This window comes from Chiloscyllium plagiosum, unplaced genomic scaffold (assembly GCF_037043375.1).
Source record: "Chiloscyllium plagiosum isolate Xiang-an unplaced genomic scaffold, Cpla_swu_hap1 HiC_scaffold_31, whole genome shotgun sequence".
NCBI classification, from domain to species: domain Eukaryota; kingdom Metazoa; phylum Chordata; class Chondrichthyes; order Orectolobiformes; family Hemiscylliidae; genus Chiloscyllium; species Chiloscyllium plagiosum.
Genome location: NW_028270169.1, coordinates 31,556,652 through 31,570,531, shown reverse-complemented (window position 1 = coordinate 31,570,531; position 13,880 = coordinate 31,556,652). Strand labels below are relative to the sequence as shown.

The 13,880-nt window shown below is 41.6% G+C and overlaps 1 protein-coding gene across 1 annotated transcript in view; it reads left to right on the top strand.

Moving 5' to 3' along the window:
• Positions 1-502: 502 nt before the first annotated feature.
• dhrs11a (dehydrogenase/reductase 11a) overlaps positions 503-13,880 on the top strand; it is a 79,705-nt gene continuing 66,327 nt past the window's right edge. The window contains exon 1 of the mRNA XM_043718558.2: positions 503-744. Within this exon, the coding sequence (XP_043574493.1) occupies positions 613-744 (132 nt within the window). The 5' untranslated portion in view covers positions 503-612. The remainder of the gene's footprint in view (positions 745-13,880) is intronic.

Below are 13,880 nucleotides of genomic sequence, written 5' to 3'. Positions count from 1 at the left end.
CCAGCACAGAGCTGAAAATGTGTTGCTGGAAAAGCGCTGCAGGTCAGACAGCATCCAAGGAGCAGGAGAATTGACGTTTCGGGCATGAGCCCTTCTTCAGGACTCTCCTCATTCCTAAAGAAGGGCTCATGCCCGAAACGTCAATTCTCCTGCAGCGCTTTTCCAGCAACACATTTTCAGCTCTGATCTCCAGCATCGGCAGTCCTCACTTTCTCCCAGAAGATCCCAGCACAGACCACAGTTCTGTCGCAATTCAGCTGCCACCTGATTCCCTGAGACGACGGGCAGACGCGGCTGGCCACCAGCGCGCTTGCGCCAGATCGCCGCGATGCCTCCCGGGAGGTGTAGTCCAGCGTCCCTGCGTATGTCACCGAAGAGCAGCAGGGAGCGGACTACAGATCCCGGCGTGCACGGCGGCGGGCTTCAGCGGGGCCGGGCTTGGAAGTTATCCTTCCCCGCCACCATTCACCCCCCTCCTCCCAACTTGAGGGAAAGAGTAAGTCAGCGAGAGTGAGTGTGGGAGGAGGAGGAAGAAGAAGCATTTCCCTGGTTGGTGGTACCCGTCACCTCTCCGGTGCGAAGCCTCCTCGGTCCCCTCCACATCCCGCTGACATGGAGCGCTGGAAGGGACGCGTGGCTCTGGTCACCGGGGCGTCGGTGGGGATCGGTGCGGCCATCGCCCGGGTGCTGGTTCAGCACGGCATGACGGTGGTGGGCTGTGCCCGGAGTGTGGACAAAATCGAGGTAGGATCAGTCTGTGGGTGTGAGAGGGGGTGGAGTACAGACACAGACAGAGACCGAGACAGAGCAGCCAGGCCCCGGGGTGCGGAGCGGAGCCTCCCCTCCCCTCCCCTCCGCCTTTTCCTTCTCTTAAAAGACAACATTGAGCCGCAGCTCGACACCGTCATTCGTTATCCAAATAAATGTCACTTTGCAACCATCTTAACTGAAAGGAAAATACCCCCCCCCCCCCCATGCGCCCAGCGGAAAACTCCCAATTGTTGTCCCTCCTTCCCTTCTCCTCGGGGATAAAAAGCAGCTGTTTATCTCCGCTGCATCTTCAAAATCCCTCAACGAAACTAAAACAGAAAACTTACAGCCGGTGATTTCCTCGCGTCCTCTTTTTTTTTTGCCCCCGTCGCCAGGTTTTAAGGCAGTCGGTCCCCAGCCTTGCTTTTGTTTAAAATTCTACTGTTTTGTGGTTGGCTGGAGTTGTAGGAGAAATTATGGAAGCGGAAAAACCTGGAGTGTTCTGCCCCCCCCCCCCCCAAAGAAAACTGGCAGTTTGACTGCTTTTCTTGAACCTGTAGTAGACAGACAGGAGGCTGTTTTTCTTTTGAACCTGTGGCTTTCATACTTTCCTCGAACCACATTTCAGCCAGCCCTCCTTCATACCTTGAAACCTCTTGGCCTCAGCTATTACTTTCATCAGTTTGGCTCTTGCTCAGTCAACAATCGACCGTGTAACCTGGAAGTATTCATTGTGTGAGGCACCTTTTGAGACGTTATCACCTACTGTAAGCACTGTAGAAATGGTAATATACCGAGTTAGCGCTCGGTGATGTGTGTCCCTGCTTGGCAAGATTTATGTAATCCAGTTGTCCGTGTTCAGAAAAGCTTTTAGTTTACGGATGGAAAACACTGGGTTCTTCTGCGGTTATGGTTAATAACGTGTAATCAATTAAAACGTATTCCAAAGCCAAAAATGTCGATCAATAATTGTAGCCAATTGCGACATATCTCTTCGCTGATGTACTTTAATTTCGTTTTATAGCGTTTGTTGTCTTCAGCTGTCTTATGACTTGAGTTGCAACATGAAGTGGGCACAGATCACTGCGTTTGCAATAAGTTTATATTTAATTGCTTTATACCCCTTTTGTAAATTATTTTCCCAGTCCGTCCAGTGGCTAACCTCAGTATGAGGTTGCCCTTTTCCGAGGTCCCTGGCAAAACTAAATCTGCCGATGGGTGCTGAAAAGCATTCCAGCGTGAATTGGTTGTAGTGCCTCCTACTTTTTTGTTTGTCTTTATTAATAATAGAGTGCGTTTTACATTAGGTGAAGAAGCAGTGTTTTGCTACAGAATTTTCCTAAATGCTTCCTAACAATAGAAGCTAAAACAGGATACTGAAAAGCAACTTTTTGAATTTGAAAACTTCAAATTAGAGGCCAAAAAATTGTTTTGCTGCTCTATTCTTTGCCTGTTGGTTTCCTACGAATTACAATCAGAGATCCACATTGATGTTTTAATCCACAATTATATTAATTATAGGAATTGACCATTTGTTTCACTGTTCATAATGAATTGAGTTTCAAAAGAGGAGGAGGAAGCACCAGGCAAAATATGAATTCTATCATGGACTAAGTACAGGTCTTGGTAGAGGTGGTCCAGGTCTTGCCTGTGGCTAGTTAAGTTCAGGTACTGCTGCGTGAAGTGAGTTTGAGGGGTATTGCCCTGTTTAACATTTTAAAGGCATGCGTCGGCAGAAATGTGCCATTCTTGAAGTTCTGGCACTAGGTGATACCCAGGCTCAACACTGTAGGAGGTAGTGAGGTCTGTAGATGCTGGAGATCAGAGTTGTGTGTTGCTGGAAAGTACAGCAGGGTCAGGCAGCATCCGAGGAGCAGGAAAATCGACATTTCAGGCTGGAGCAGGCTCGAAATATTGATTTTCCTGCTCCTTGAATGCTGCCTGATCTCCTGTGCTTTTCTGGCAACACACTCAACTCAACACTATACTATCTTAATGATTTAGGGATTGGATGCAAAAGCGTGTTTCAGCAAGCTCACAAGGGAAGGATGATAGAACCAAATACTACCTTGATAATTCTCATAAGCTTATGATATTTCCTCTGCTGATCGTTAGGCATATACGTGCTGTAGTATGACAGCCATTCCAGATGCAACATGCAAAGAAAATCTTATGAAATTCATACCTCAAGTCTTATGAAAAATTAGTTGCATTATCATTTAGCTCATGTGCTTGTACTCCTTTAAGTAACAATATATCCATTTAAATAAATAATATTCTGCTCTCCTTTTCCAAATGAGCAACTTCTCATTTTTAAACATACCCCATTTGCCAATCTTTTTGCCCACTTACTTAACCTATCAGTATTTCCCTGTAAACTATTTGCCTCCCTCTTGCAACTTGCCTTTCCATTTAGTTTTGTCATCTGCAAGTTTGGTTATGTATGTTTGTTTCTCTCATCCAAGTTGTTAATATATTTGAATTGATTCATTATTATCATGTGAACTGAGGTACAGTGAAATGTTTGTCTTACATGCTTTACAGGCAGATCGTACTATACAAATTCATTAGGGTAACAGAACTGAGTGCAGGATATAATATTACAGTTGCCAAGAAGATAAATAAGAGATCAGTTTTAAAATTAGAGACCCATTCAAAAGTCTGAGAAAATATGGATTGTAAACAGTTATGCTATCAGCAGTGATTCCTGTGACACCTCACTGGTCACGCTTGCCTACCTGAAAAAGATTCCCTTATCCCCACTTGCTGTTTCCTGCCTATGAGCGAAGTCTCTATCCATGCCAATATACTGCCTCCAATACTAGTCTCTTATTGAGTCATAGAGCACGAAAACGGACCCTTTAGTCTTACCAGTCCATGCTAACCATGATGCCAAGCGAAACTAGTCCCACCTGCCTGCGCATGGTCCATATCCCTCAAACATTTCTTATTCATGTACTTATCCAAATGTCTTTTAAACGTTATAACTGTACCCACATCTGCCACTTCCTCTGGAAGCTCATTCCAGACATGAACCATTCTGTGTTTTTAAAAAAATGCTGCTCTCATGTTTTTTTTTAAATTTTCCTCCTCTCACCTTAAAAGTATGCCCCCTAGTCCTGAAATCCCCAACCTAGAGAAAAATCTGCAATTCACCTTATCTGAATCCCTCATAATTTTATAAGCCTCTATAAGGTGACCCCTTAGCCTCCTAAGCTTCAGTGGAAAAACAAAGTCCCACCCTATCCAGCCTCTCCTTATAACTCAAGCCCTCCATTCCCAGCAACGTTCTGGTAAATCTTTTTTGTACCCTCTCCATCTTAATATCCTTCCTATAACAGGGCGACCAGAACTGGACACAGAACTTCAGAAGAGGCCTCACCAACACCCTGTACATAAGGTCCCGACTCCTATACTCAGTGGTCAGAGCAATGAAGGCAAGTGTGCTGAGTGCCTTCTTAACTATGCTATCTATATGTGAGACCACTTTTGGACTATGTACAGTTTGGTCTCCTTATGAATAAAGATATTTGTTTTGTATGCAGTTCAGAGAAGATTCACTTGGCTTAGTCATGGGCTTTCCTATGAAGAAAGGTTGAACAGATTGGGCCTGTAATCCCTTGGAGTTTAGAATGAGAGGCAATCACTATATAAGCACATGAAAATGGAAAGACTTGATAGAGTGTATACCAGGAGGATTTTACCTCTTGTAGGTGATGCTAGAACTCTGGGATGTGGTCGAAGAATGAAATTTTGCTTTTAAATCAGCTGAGCAGCACATTTTGCTCAGAGGGTTATTAGTATGTAGAATTCTTTCCCTGCAGGTAGTTGAGGCTGGCCATGGCATTTATAGAAGGCAGGGTTAGTTTACACTTTAGCTTGATGGGAGTTGCAGATTATGGGGGATAAATAGGAAAGTGATGTCAAAACGATAATCAGATCAAATTTGATCTTATTGAATAATGGAGCAGGCTGTAAGGGCTTACTTCTGTTCTTAAGATTTGTGTGTCCATGTCTGTCCAGTATTCAGTGGATTTTCATGTGAAAAATGACCATTTTCATGTGCTACTTAAAGGCAATGTGCACCTTTTGGTGAATACAGCTAACACCTCAAGGAGAATGGAGAAAACATACTAAATTTATAATTTTCCATAAAAATCATCTCCATATATGTGACTGTCATATGGTATTCTAGTTTAGTAAAACAGTTTTTTCTCCTTTGCTGTAAAATTCCTTATCCAAATGGATAAATTTGTCCAGCACTGTATTGTAATTTAAAACAAATGATGATTCAGCCAAATGTAAACATTGGTGTTTTATGTGGGAAACTTAGTCATTGAGCATGTTCAAGACAGTGATTGATACATTTCTAGATACTAATGACATCAAGAACTATTGTGGTGAAGTGACATTGAGGTGGATGATCTAGAATGGCAGTGCATGTTCAAGGGGCTGAATGGCCTGTTCCAGTTGCTGTGTTCCTAATGTAGGTTTTGTTTTCTTCAAATGAATTGGTTAGTTCAATTGATTTTAAAAAGATGTGTAAAAGTGTCAATTGTGGGAAGTTTTATGGAAGTCCTGTTGGAAACACTGCTGCTTACTAAACTGGAAATTTATGTGATCTAACTACTTTTAGTTTAGGTTTCAATATATTGTAGGCTTAGTTAGCTGGTTGGTGATACAGAATGACACCAAAGTGTGGGTCATTTCTCCACCAGATGAGTTACCAGGAAGGACTCTACTTCTCAACCTCCTGCTCTCTGAGGAGTTGTGACTCTTGGCTTGCTGCTGATGCAATATGGGTAAGAAAGCAAGTTGAGAGGAGGATACAAAGAGTCTGTAAATGGCTTAAATGTGTGTGGGGGAATATTGGAGGATGGTGGACAATGCACAAAAAATGTGAAATTCATTTTGGTGCAAACAGCTGCTTTACAGAGGGAGCTGAATGTGCTTGCACATGAATCTCAAAAACATACCATGCAAGTATAAAAATTAGCAAGGAACACAAATTTTATATTGGTCTTTGAAAGCAAGGGTGGTAGAGTATAAAAGTCAGGAAGTGTTGGCTACATGTGGGCATTGGAGAGAGCATTGCAGATGTGCAATGTGAAGTTTCATCTCATTACACAAAGGAGCATATACATTCTTTGGAGACAGTTCCATGCAGTTTTGCTAATTAACTCCTAGGCTGAAGGCTTGCTTTCTTAGGAGCAAAGTTTGATGTTGGGTCTGTACTGATTGGAGTTTAAAAGAATGAGAGGGGTCTTATTTAAAAATTGAGGGTGTTTGACAGGTGAGGCAATTTCACATAACAATGCTGCTTCTTCCTCGGGTGGCTTGGGAAATTTGGCATGTCCACAAGGTACCTTGCCAACTTTTACAGATGCACTATTGAAAGCATAAGGTCTGGCTCTGGCATGGCAACTGCTGTGCCCAGGACTGTAAGAAACTACAGAAAGTTTTGTGCACAGTCTAGGCCATCACAGAAGCCAACCTCCCACCCTTGGGGCCCCATTTACATAGCCCGTTGTCATGGAAAGGCTGCCAACATCATCAAAGACTCATCGCACCCTGGCAATGTGCTGCGATAGCCTCTTTCATCAGGTAGAAGATACAGAAGCTTGAAGACCCGTTCTAGAGCAGCTTCTTTCCTGCTGTTATTAGACTGATGAATGGACTCTCTAAGTTCAAATAATGCCGATCTTGCTTATGTTGATCTTACCTAGCCCTGTGCAATGTAATTTAAATGCCTCTTTCTATTTTTTTTAACCATATGATCTGAATGTCCTTACTATGATCTGCCTGTACTACTCGTAAATAGAGCCTTTCACTGTACATGGGTATGCATGACAATAAATCAATCAGTCTTGTGGGAGATCTAGAACTTGGTGTTTTTTTTTTGGAAATGCCCTCCTATTTAAGATGCAGTCATTAGTCTTTGGAATTTTTCTCCATAGAGTACAGTTGTACATATTCAAGGCTGAATTAGACAGATTTTAATTGTTGAGGGATGATATGGGGGGACATTTAGGACAGTGGAGTTAAAGTCCCAATCTGATCTGCCATGATCTTATTGTATATATGAAAGGTAAATTGGCCTGCTCCTGCTCCTGCTCCAATGATCTCAATACCTGTTGACATATCCAGCTGCTGGAACTTCCAATGAGACAGATGGTTAGCAAGGCATGACTATTTACAGCCATAAGCTTCCAGCTACAGAAGTAAATGTTGCTTACCTATGCCAAGCTTATTAGATTAGATTCCTTATAGTATGGAAACAGGCCCTTGGGCTCAACAAATCCACAACAACCCACTGAAGAGTAACCCACCCAGATCCATTCCTTTACTCTATTTACCCCTGACTAATGCGCCTAACAGTACGGGCAATTTAACATGGCTAATTCACCTGACCTGCATGTCTTTGGAGTGTGGGAGGAAACTGGAGTACCCGGAGGAAACCCACTCGGGCATGGGGAGAATGTGCAAACTCCACTCACAGTCGGCCAAGGGGAGGAGTTGAACCCAGGTCCCTGGCGCTGTGAGGCAGCAGTGCTCACCACTATCAAAACTTCCACAGAGGGTTATTAGTCTTAAAATAAGAGCAGAGTCTGCATATTTCAACATGTTACTCCAATTTGTGAGTGGAACATGTATCTAATGTAACATTAGAGAGAGTTTCAATTAGCCAGTAGTTTTCTATATATTCTGCAAATTGGGGTAATATAAGGATTGTTGACTATGGTGAATGATTGAGACTGTCTAATTGAGATTCTGTTGTAAGTTTCTTTTAATATGGCTGCTTTTTGGAGACAAAAAAATTCTTAGGGAAATACTTAGATTAACACAAAACATGCTTTGGTATCATGGTCCCACAGTATCTGAACAATTGACAAATTATTATGCCACTATCATGGACTTGTGTCCTTTTTGTTTCTGTTATCAAAATACAAGACCTTTTTAGTGTATATAATTAAGTGGATTAGTGATGTGATTGCATGCTTTCCATCCTTTTGTAGGATGTTAAAAGGCAACATGCTTTCACAGGTTCTGGTTAAATCTGCTGAACAACTACAAAAATCTGTATTTTTGTTGCTTGGTTTTCTCTCAAAGTGTGATATTACCAGTATCGGTTTCTTTCATTCTTTGACATACTCACACGCTCATCATACTGCTATTGATGCCTGACATCTTTGAATTCCTTTTGAGTTCAGGTTGTTCAATGTTCACATTTCTGACTCAGGAATTCCATTGATTCTCTCTTTAGAGTGTTGATCAGTATTATTGTACTAGTTGTTAGCATCTTCCATCCTCTGCATATGCCTTGGATATTTGCTTAAAGTTGGCAGTTTTTAAAATAAATTATTTTTCATTTAGCACTTGAATCATTGATACTTGAGGATCAACTAAAAATGCATCAGTTTGGTTGTCAAACATTTGCTGTTATTATTTTCAGGGGTGTGGCGCATTGTCTATTAAGAATGCCTCATTGGAATTGCCCTCATTTTCCACTTACATTTAGTGTCTTTTGTGCAAAAAGTTGAATTTTGAGAGTTAGGATATGCAAGTACACTAGTGTTTGAAATCGGACATTGGGAGATTATAGCCATTGTTTGTATGTGATCAACTGGTGATTAGAGTTGGGAAAAAAGCTCTGATAGGAAATCATGAAATCATCCTTCTCCTTAAAATACATTCCTTGGCTAGCAGGGTGAACAGATGTCATGTGAAAATCCATGATCAGGAAGACAGACTATTTCTTCCCAGGTAATGTCATATCTTATAAATTGACACTATTCGAAACATGTGGGAAGTGCAGTTTTTTTGAATTCCTCTCTGCAAGGAACCATGCTCCTGGTGGCCTTGAGTAACCTGGCCAGGCTACAGTCCAAGACACCAGTTCGTATGCTTTCATTTAAAAAAATACTGCATTAGCACATTCATTTCATGCTGTGTTGCATTTACTTAATGGGCATCCTTTCTAACAAGCCGAGACCGTTCTGTTTTGCTGCAGTAAATAATAATATTAAATGTATATTTGTGGGGAGCCTTGACCCTTCAAAATAAACATGAACATAAAATGCCATCAGATATTTGAAGATTCTCTAAAACTGTATCATGCCTAAAATTATAATCAGAATATTCATTGGAAGCGAATGTTTGGAGAGCCAATGGAGATTTTTTAAATTGACAGATCTTGATATGGTGTAAGTGTAACGGGACGATGCTATATACTGTACTTGAGATTAAAGGTTGTACGAATTAAAAGGGAAATTTAATTTTCCTATGGAGAGTTTTTGCATATCGAATGCTCTATCATGAGTGACTATTGAGGTAGTGATTATAACCTAAAAGAATAGTTACCTAAATGAATACAGATAAAACCAGGTGGAACAGTGTGTTGCACACAAGTATTTCACCCTTGGTCTGCTCCTTTTTCAGTCTGCTGGCTATATGGATCCTATGTGAAGTGAAAAAAAGTATGTTTTGATAGCCTTTATCAAAAAGATTGTGGTTATTGGACTGTGGTGTGAAATGTCCCTAATTCAGATGTGTTTGACTATCTCGAGCCCCAGAATAGATGCTGTTACTTTATGCAAGTCTACACAAAAAAATGTTTTCAGAAATATTGAAATTGCAGCCACATTAGAATAGATTCTTACATTCTAACTTCATGTATTTTTGTTCCAAAAAGTAAGGATACACAAATGTATTGACATCGCTTTAGTTAGCGATGATATCTTGAGATGGATACAATGTTTGCAGCTCGCTTCTTTTAAGGCTAAGATACCAAAGCTAGGTGATCATTGTCTATCCTAACTAAGGTTAGACATTGTAGTTTTATGTCGCTTTCTTATTTCATTTCCAAAAATGTTGGGACTACTTAAAGGAAAATGTTTTAGTTGGGTCAATCTGTCAAGCAGATGTGAAATGCTATTCATTAAAACGATGAATAGGAAACTACAACTTCCCCCACCCCACCCCACCCCTCCCGACCAGACTTCACATACTGTGTGGCTGAATGGAGCTCTCTTTATTGCACCAAATTACATTTTAGTATTGAACAAAGGCATTTGAAAGTCCAAAGGTTGGAAGTTGCTTAGCTTAATTTAACATACTGATAAAACAGGCAATGCAACCTTTGCCTATGCAGCATTGACAGGCTGCAGTAAGTAATTTAATATACATATTAGTCATAGAGATGTACAGCACGGAAACAGACCCTTTGGTCCAACTTGTCCATGCTGATCAGATATCCTAAATTAAACTAGTTCCATTTGCCAGCACCTGGCCCATATCCCTCCAAACCCTTCCTGTTCATATACCCATCCAGATGCCTTTTAAATGCTGTAATTGTACCAGCCTCCATCACTTCCTTTGGCAGCTCTTTCCATACACCACCCTCTGTGTGAAAAGGTTGCTGCTTAGGTCCCTTTTTAAATTTTTCCCTCTCACCCTAAACCTATGCCTTCTAGTTCTGGGCTTACCCACCCCAGGGAAAATACTTTGTCTATTTATCCTATCCATGCCCCTCATGATTTTATAAACCTCTATAAGGTCATCCCTCTGCCTCTTGAAGTTCCAGAGAAAACAGCCCCTGCCTATTCAGCCTCTCCCTGCAGCTCAAATTTCCCAACCCTGGCAACATCCTTGTAAATCATTTCTGAACCCCTTTCAAGTTTCACAACATTCCTTCTGATAGAAGGGCGACCAGTGCCACAGTATTAGGTACCATAAATTAATTCCTAATATTCTAAATTTTTGCTTCAGAAACAAATTATTCCAGAATGTAATCTCATACATAGGCAATATTTCTAAGTAAAGTCAGTTCTCCTATAGCGTGCGTTTCTTCACCGCGAATTGGCTTTAATGCAGTTGAAGAGTTTAGACTGTTATTTGTAGAATTTGAACTTCCCTTACCTGTATTGACTATAGCAGCTATTTTCTTGATGCAAGATGGCATAAGAATGGAATTATCATGTTCTATCAGAACTGACTGTACGTTGTTTCCTTGTCAATCACAAATGATCTTTGCTACCAGATCTGATGATGAATCTGAATGGCGTGACCATTGCTAAAAATTGATTTCCTGGTTGAAGTGGATGGTTTCTCTTGCATACTCGCTTGTTCATGCCAAGATGGTGAAATTGTGTCTTTGAGAGGAAGGATCAGTTACTGTGTCATTATGATATGCTGGATGTTAAATATTTCAACATTTACTTGATTTGGATAAGTCAAATGTAAAATTTTGTTTGGCAGTTTTTGGTATATGGAATATTGGAACAATTCAGTTCTGAAGTAGAATAATATTGAACTTGAAATATTAACTATTTCTCTTTCCTCTCAAAATGATTTTTGATTTTACTGCTAAATGGCCAACACTAATTTTAGAATTGCACCCCTTTATCAGAGAAAATAGCTTCATTATATCGACCTAACTGAGGAGCAGTATTTTTTATGTATTGATTAATTGAAAAAAAAAATTCCCTTTTCTTACAAAAACACAAACCGAATAAAGTACAGAAAGTAGAAATCCTATCGTTCTATTATATTACAGTAATATTAACAAACTGCCTACTATTCTCCAATATCCAGTTGACTCTTATTTACTTAAACTAAATTAGCACAGACTCAAATTAAATAAGATAACACTAAATCAAATTACAATCCACAAAAATTAAATTGCACTGCATTGTACCACATTACTCCACTCGGCGCACCTCCATCAAGGCACCCGTCCACAGGCGCAACAGTAATTATACCCGTATTTACTAGGCCTCCCTCCCTCCACCCTCTTCACCCCTACCCCCGGGTCCCCGGACTGCCATATACGGCCCTCATGGCTATATAAAGACCCTAATCAATACCGCTGACAGATCCATATCTGCATAATTTAGAAAGTGCTGCCGGGTCTTATAAAATCGCTCTATTCCATAATGCACCATACCTGTTAGGTAATCCTGAGGGATGTGCTTCATCTCAAGTCTATGCTACTCTGCAAGACCTGGAGGCTTTTCTGATATCCAGTTCATTATGATGTTGTTCCTCGCACAGTGCGTCAGGATATGAAACAACCTGTTCCCATGCTCATTCAGGGAGGGAAGATTCGGTAGTGCCGAGAGGAGGGATGCCAGATACCCCCAGCTTCCACTCCCAGGATCTCCTCCAGCTCATTCACTGTGGCCCCCCCCAGTATCTGCAGATCTTGTAACAGGATCAAAAGCAATGTGTAAGTATGCTAATACTGTTTTTACATTTGGGACATTTCAGGGAGGATCCTTTCTTAAACTTTGCTAACTCTCTCTGGTGCCATATGGGCCCTTTGGAGGATCTTCACATTGCTTGCACCCTGTTGCATATTGAAATCTTCTTTGCATTCCCCCATATATGTTTCCAATGAGATTTTTTCCCCTCACTCCTGATTCCAAATCTCATGTAGTCTCTTCATATCCCCCAAGGAATTCCCTCTTTGCAGATGGTGTATGATACTAACTGAGAGAGCGCCCCCACGTTGGAGCACTCTACATTCTATATCCAACTTGTAGGACTGAGTCAAGGGTGTGGTTTTCTTCTGTATGTTATCCCTAACTTGGAAATATCGGAAAAGGTCCCTATTAGGGATTCTGTATTTCTGACATAACTGACTAAACTACATCAGGACCTCTCCCTCAAATAGATCTCCCAGACAGGAGATTCCTTTACCTCCCAAGCTCTGTTCTGAGTCTATTGACCCCGACCTAAATCCTGGGGCTCCCACTAACTGGGTGAACAGCAAAGTCGTAAGCAAATTGCCCTCACCCAGCCACATTATCCTCCATGCTTTTACCGTATTTATGATAATAGGACATTCACAGTGTTCAACTACCTACCTCATCTTCTCCCTGAACAGCACGTTCATGAGGGGTCACTTTGTGAGGCCTCGACATCAAGCCATATTGATTGCAGGTTACATCCATTCGCCTATATATGACAACAGGGTGCCTATTTGATGTTTCTATGGATCTGAAAGGTCAACCCCCCCCCCCCCCCCCCCGCCCCCAATCCTGCAGAAGTTGGATTGGACAGGTAACGACGACAAGGGGCATCCCTGTCAGCTGTCCCTTTCCACATCAATATTGCTCTATTGCACCACATTTGTAATTCCTGCTGCCCTCGGGTCTTTATATAACACTGCCACCCACCTGGCGAAGGTCCTTCCCTAATCTCGAACAGCAAAGAGATATGACCATTCCCCCGATCAAAAGCCTTTTGTGTGTCCAGGGAAACCACCAAACCCAGAATTGCTGTCTGTTGACATATTTGCACTATATTCAACGCCTGCCTAATGTTATTTGAGGAGCTGAGGCCCTTGATAAAACCCGTCTGGTCCTCTTTTATAATAATAATTTTTTCCAAAAAAGATTCCCTTCTTGCATTTCTATCTCCACATATCTCTGATTGGTATAATTCTGTATAGAACTCCTGGAATCTGGCATTGATCTTCCTCTGTTCACGAGTGACATTGCCAATTCTCTCCCTTCAATCGGGCCTCAAGCATCTTTCTTGTTGCCGAATATGAAATAATCATATCCCTTAAGAATGCTTTGGTGGTCTGCACTGACGGATTACTGGCCGTACCCTGATTGATGTCCCAAAAAGTCCTGAGCTCCCTTGTGATATATGAACAAAGTTGTCATCCTTCAACAAAAACTGATCCATGAACCAGTGCCACATGCCTCCCCCTTTCATCTTAACATCTAAATATACTGCCATGTGGTCCAAAATAGTTATGTTCCCAATCCTGCAGGCGAACACCAAGTCCAAACAAACCGACGGAACAAAGAACACATGAATTCTTGTGTGGCACTTCTGCAGATTGGAGTAGAAGGTAAAGTCCCTTCCATTCAGCTGGAGGCAGCTCCACACATCCACTATCTGGAGCTCCTCACAAAAGTCCATTAGCTGTCTAGATTGCTGTGGTGTACCTGACAGCCCTCTTGGCATCCTCTCTACCCCAGCGTCCGTGAGACAATTAAAGTCTCCTCCTGTAATTGTACGGCACAGCCCAAGAGCCATTAACTTAGAGACTGCGTCAACTAAAAGTTTGAGGGTGCACTGGGGGACAGTAAACGTTCAGGATACCATACTCTTCT